This window comes from Cucurbita pepo, chromosome LG12 (genome assembly GCF_002806865.2).
Source record: "Cucurbita pepo subsp. pepo cultivar mu-cu-16 chromosome LG12, ASM280686v2, whole genome shotgun sequence".
Classification (NCBI taxonomy): domain Eukaryota; kingdom Viridiplantae; phylum Streptophyta; class Magnoliopsida; order Cucurbitales; family Cucurbitaceae; genus Cucurbita; species Cucurbita pepo.
In genome coordinates, this window is record NC_036649.1 from 8272341 (window position 1) to 8278745 (window position 6405).

Sequence of the window (6405 nt, forward strand, 5' to 3'; positions counted from 1 at the left end):
GAAGATTTCGCATCTTAAAGCGGTTATATCTCGTAATTTCGGATTGGCATGCAAGAAAATTTACGGATTCCAGGAAATTGAAAACTCGACTAGTTTCTTTCGATTCTGATTAGCGGTGAACTTCATCCGCATTTACACAATAAAAAAGTTGAACGACGACAATGACGGAACCTGATCTATGCGAAATTCGTTTCGCAAATTTACATACGGAAAGAAGTATGATCCATTGAAGCTAATAACAATCTAACANCTGATTGGCATGCAAGAAAATTTACGGATTCCAGGAAATTGAAAACTCGACTAGTTTCTTTCGATTCTAATTAGCGGTGAACTTCATCCGCATTTACACAATAAAAAAGTTGAACGACGACAATGACGAAACCTGATCTATGCGAAATTCGTTTCGCAAATTTACATCGGAAAGAAGTATGATCCATTGAAGCTAATAACAATCTAACATAACCTAACTATTTAATTTTCATTTCATCATCAATGGTAGTGATTTCTACCGTAACCTAAAATTCTTGAGAGGCCGATCCGATTTCGGCCTTGTCTTTCGCATTCCCGGCCTTCTTCGGCAAAAGAGACTGATGAATCTTCGGCATCACTCCTCCACTAGCAATCGTAACCGATCCCAAAAGCTTGCTCAATTCCTCATCGTTCCTCACCGCAAGCTGAATATGCCTCGGAATGATTCTGTTCTTCTTGTTGTCCCTCGCAGCATTCCCCGCTAACTCCAAAACCTAAACGAAAAACAAAATTCCTGAAACAAAACACTAAAAATCTTAGAATTGAACTGTAAACGAAAGTAGCCTTACGAACCTCAGCGACGAGGTATTCGAGGACGGCGGAGAGGTAAACCGGTGATCCAGAACCTACGCGCTGGGCATAACGGCCCTTCTTGAGGTACCTGGCAATACGACCCACGGGGAATTGAAGACCAGCCTTGTGAGACCTGGAGACTGCCTTGGCGGCAGATTTCTTGCCTCTGCCACCCTTAGTCGGAACATCGGTAGAACTCATTTTTACTTTCCGGCGGTGAGATGGATTCATACCATAGAAGAGGGCTGTTGGTTTGCTTTTATAGTGAAGAACGGAACGCTGTGATTGGTGGAACGTTGTTTCACGCCGATCGCCAATGTGGCGGGAATTAAATTTTTAAAAATTTGGCGCGACAGCCGAAGATTTAAAAACTAAATTAATTAGTTTTTTTTTTCTTTTTTTTACATATCCTTAATAAATACAAATACCTCAATTTAATTTTAATTTATTTATTTTAATAAATCTTAAATTTAATCATTTTTAATTAAATTTTAAAAACAAAAATATTTTTTTAACTTTTTTATTTTTATTTTTAATTTTCAAATTTTAGATTTGGATTTGAAAATACGGTTAAAAAATAGTTAAATTTACTTTTTTTTTTAAATATTAATACTAAAAATAATTTAATACAATGGCCCAAAATTAATTAATGATTATATTGGGCCCATTTACTATTTGCTTAATGGGCTCAAAATTTTATACAACGGCCCAAAACTCGTCGAATTTTCCACCGGCCCAACACAGAAAAATCATTAAATTAAAAAATTTTCCCTTTTCCACGTCATTCTTTATTTTATTATTTGAGGAAAAAAAATAAAAATATTATTAATGGTTAATACGAGCATAACTCAGTAAATAACTCGATAATTATATTTACATTTTTTAAATTTTATTTAAAATTATATAATTATATTTATTTAATTTGGGTGGGGGAAAAAGGTGATGATAAATCAAACACGTGATCCATTTGTTTATCTCTAAGAAGGAATATTCTTCTTACGTAAAATGACCCAATTGTCCCTATGCCTTTTCACATACATTGTACAATGTTTGTTGGCCCATTGCTCTTATGGGCCTCATAGAAAATTAATTTCCAAAGATGCCCCTCATAATTTTTCATTTGTTTTTACATTTTCTTTTAATTTTATAATACCAAAGCCCTCACTAAGTAGGTGGAGGTTCATAGAACATGGATTTATAAATATTAAAAAAAAGGTTACTTATTCTCGGCATGGTCGGTTAAAATAAATTCACATCATTTATCAGGGATCGAAGAATTTACGTTTCTTCACGAAACTCTCAAGACCGTTTTGGCAGCTGCAACAACATTCCTATTAAAACAAGCGTGGAGGTAACTCGTGAGATGACTTGCGTCGTTAACACGGTATCCTACTAACGGTTTCCCTTGTATAAAGGATAAATCTAACCGTCGTGGTGGAAACCGTGAATTCAAAAATTACGACCCTTCATTAGTAAAAGAATAAAAATAATTAAAAAGCAAAAAAAAATGGACCCATGTGGAGTCATTATTATCATAGGAGCAATAGGACATAATAAACTAATTAAAAAATGAGGGGGGCATTTTGGGGTTTTCACAATGTTTTTTTTTTTTTTTTTTTAAATGACTTTGGTACATACACGTAATGTTAGGGAATTGTTTAATATTGTTTTGTTGTCCATTAGCTTTACAACACGACATTATGTTATTACCCAATAACACAGCTATTATTATCATTATTATTATTATTATTATTATTATTTTTTATTTTTTAAGTCGGCTGCCATTTGCTTCCCTTCCTCTTGAACCCGATTTCTGTTCCAGGTCATAAGATTTTAAAACGGCCAAGCTAATAAACCTATTTATTCTTCAACTGTACACTTGGTAAAAGTTAAGCGGTTTGATGACCAGCTCCTCTCATTTACAATCGAGCTGCTTTAGTTATGTCAACGTCTTTAATGTTAGTTTTTAGTTGAAGCTCGTTGACATGTTATTTGTGACTGTGTCGTATTAACATATTCGAGTCATCGATTTTTTTAAATTGACATGTTTATGACTGCAACCGATTATAATAAGACCAAATTGAAACTAGGGTTGACCAGAAAATACAATCTGATCTGATAATTATGAGGTCGAAAATTATTCTAGGTTCGTTTTTTTCTCTCGGTTTCATTCAAAACGTTAAATCCATATTATAGAAGTATGATTATCGTCAACAGAAACAAACATGTACTTCAAAATTCTCGATGAATCGCGGTTTGAAGTGGAAGTGGAAATGGGAGATTGAATGGATTGGAAGAAAAAATTTGGGGAGATTAATAATGACATGTACCAAACCGATAGAGCTGAAAGAGAATGGACCCCATAATAATGGGTTATGGCATGACAAACAAAATGCCAAACAAACATGGAATCAAACAACTAAACAAAAAAAAAAAAAAAAAAAAAAAAAATAAAAAAAAAAATTAAAAAAATTATTGTACCTCGAGTTTCGTACCGTTTCATATATTTAAATTTCGTTCTTGGACTTTCAATAAATTTCAAATTTTGTTTTTCGATTTTTTTAAACCGAGTAATATAAATTAAAGAGAAGGAGAGTTGGCTCCATGTACAAATCTAGAAATGGTATCAGAGCCAGACATGGAGCGATGTGCTAGCAAGGATGCTGGGCTTCAAACGAGTATAGATTTGGAGGGTCCCCACATCGATTAGAGAATGGAACGAGTGCCCGTAAGAACTGGGTGAGAGTAGAATGTGGAAACCTCCCTCTAACCGACGCATTTTAAGACAAGAGTGAATATATTTCCAAAATTTGTAATAAAAAGATTAATTTTTTGTTTTAAATATAAATTATTTTAAGTTTTATTTATTATTATTACTTTGACTTTAAGTAAAAAAGATTCGAACCTCATTTAAAAAAATAATAAATATTAAAATGACGTTTTTAACGAACAAATAGATAAAGACGACGAAAAAGGATAAAAAGGGAAATTTGCAGAGCAATATATATATATATATATATATATATTTATTTATTTATTAATAATATTATTGTAATTTAAAATGGGAGTGAAGAAAAAATAATAAAAAAAAGGGTTAGAATTTGGTGGGATTGACCAAAACGGGAGAAGAAGCCAAGGGGGGTTCCTAGTTGTTGACCTAATTCACTAAATGCCAAATCCCCTTTGTGGGCTGCACCTTATTTTTATAAATAAAATTCCTTAATTTAATTTAATTTAATTAATTTTCCTAAACACGCCCTAATTAAATACTCCTTTTTTTTTCGACAAATTAATTATAAAAAAATATTTTTAAGGATGCTTATTTAAATTTTTATTCAGAAAAAATTATCACAAACCTAATTAAATTAATCTTAAACTGTAAAAATCATTAGGTAAATATAGTTATTATGTTTCTACCGTGACAATTTTATTTTTTTAAATAATATTTATTTTAATGCATTCTTCACGCCATTTAGTTTTATCTTTATTATGGACACGAGAATTGTCTCGTTTCACGAAACAAGAATGAGATAGCGAGACTCATGTTTTTTGGTGAATCCGACAAAAAATTCACGTGAATTTGTACTCAAAATCGACTTTATCGTAACTGTATTTCACTTTTTAGGGTAAAATTCGATTAATAAATAATCAATAATTGAAATTAACTTTAATTTTGTTATAAATTAACTACTTTTACCTTAATAATTATAGGAATAACTTAAAGACAATTTTATTTTTTTAGACAATATTTATTTTAACAAATTCTTTATGCGATTCAACTTTATCTTATTATGAACATGAGAATAGTCTCGTTTCACGGAGTAGGAACGAGATAGCAAGAATCATATTTTTTTGGTGAATCCGACGAAAACTCACGTGAATTTATACTCAAAATCGACTTTAATATTGTAACAGTATTTCATTTTTTACCGAAAAATTCAATTAATAAAATAAATCGACTATTTTTACTCTAATAATTATCTGAATAAATTATGTAAATATAGTTATTATGTTTCTAATCACGATATTTATTTTAACAAATTCGTTACGCTGTTCAATTTTATCTTATTATACACACGAGAATAGTCTCGTTTCACAAAATAGGGACGAGATAGCGAGACTCGTAGTTTTTTGCGAATCCGACAAAAAATTCACGTGAACTTGTACTCAAAATCGACTTTATTGTAACGGTATTTCATTTTTTTTACGGTAAAATTCGATTAATAAATAATCAGAAATTCAAATTAACTTTTAACTTTATTATAAATTATACTATTTTTACCCTAATAATTATCCTAATAAATTATGTAAATATAGTTATTATTTTTCTAATAACGACAATCTTATTTTTTAGATAATATTTATTTTTACATATCCTTTACGCCATTCAGTTTTACTTTATTATGGACACGAGAATAATCTCGTTTTACGAAATAGGAACGAGATAGCGAGAATCATGTTTTTTAGTGAAACCGACAAAAAATTCACGTGAGCTTACACTCAAAATCGACTTTATTGTAACCGTATTTCGTATTTTGCGGTAAAATGCAATTAATAAATAATAAAAAATTGAAATTAACTTTTAACTAAGTGAAAATATATAAAACGTTAAATTAATTACACCTAAGTGGGACCTACTAATTAAAACCTCAAAACAAAGCAAGATTATATTATAATTATTATAATTAAAATTTGAAATATATAATATTAAAATATAGTCAAAGTCAAAAAATAAAATAAATTTAATTATTTAAAAAGAAAGTTGAAACCAACACGACAATGAGTTTGGTATAAATAATTGTGCGTTTTTATTCGCGTGTGTGCGCGGCACATGCTCCACCACACTCACTACACGACAAAACATGCATCCAATTGTTCAACCACTAACCCATTCCAACTCCCTTTTTCTTTTCCCACTATTTTTTTTTTAAATATTTAATTTAATTTATTGAATTTTCTTCCCCCTTCCATTCCATTCCATTCCTTGCCTTCCAAGCAATCTCTCATTATATTTTTTAATAAATAATTTAATATTATAAAAGCTCGTAAACGATCGAGTTTTTGAACAACCCTAAAAGACCCGTTTCTAGATAAGGGTATAATTGTCATTGTAATATTAAATTTCGTCTAAAATAAATATTAGTGTATTAATTTGATCTAATTTGGTTAAGAGTTGATTAGCTCGGATACCTAATTATGGGAAGTGCATTCTTTTTTTATGCAACCAACATTTGATCACATGGGATAATGTTGTGTTTGAGATAATGTTTTATTTTTTTATTTTTATTTTTATTTATTTAATAAAGTAAAAGTAAAAGTTAAATATATTGTACTTTATTTTAAAGTTTTGATTTTAGTTCGTGACGTATGAGTTTCATTATGGTCGTTTTTTTAGAATAAGATATCGTGAAATATCGAAGTCGAGATTTTCATCTCTGTAATTTCTCGTAAAAAAGTAGGGTTGTCATTGTTAAATGAACACGACTCTCCACAATGATATGATATTGTCCACTTTGAGCATAAGCTCTCGTGGCTTTGCTTTGGACTTTCTCAAAAGACCTAATAACAACGGAGATACCCATG

General features: G+C 30.3%; 1 protein-coding gene across 2 annotated transcripts; it reads right to left on the reverse strand.

The window, feature by feature from the left end:
• Positions 1–75: 75 nt before the first annotated feature.
• LOC111807132 (histone H2AX-like) lies at positions 76–1045 on the reverse strand. 2 transcript variants are annotated; one of them, XR_002816910.1, is made up of 3 exons: positions 823–1045; positions 454–743; positions 76–243 (listed from the first exon to the last, which is right to left on the reverse strand). XR_002816910.1 is itself a non-coding variant. In XM_023692715.1 (2 exons), exons 1-2 carry the CDS (start codon positions 1021–1023, stop codon positions 516–518), a joined length of 429 nt encoding a protein of 142 aa, XP_023548483.1. In that variant the 5' UTR covers positions 1024–1045; the 3' UTR covers positions 289–515. The 2 variants fall into 2 exon arrangements, 1 of the variants encoding a protein (XP_023548483.1); XM_023692715.1 differs by lacking the exon at positions 76–243 and having other exon boundaries at positions 289–743.
• Positions 1046–6405: the final 5360 nt, after the last annotated feature.

Excerpts from the sequence above, each read along its gene's own strand:
- LOC111807132 (XM_023692715.1), bottom strand. The coding sequence starts at position 1,023 with ATGAGTTCTACCGATGTTCCGACTAAGGGTGGCAGAGGCAAGAAATCT. Across the intron at positions 744-822 it reads TCGAATACCTCGTCGCTGAG|GTTTTGGAGTTAGCGGGGAA; the intron begins GTTCGTAAGGCT and ends TTTTTCGTTTAG.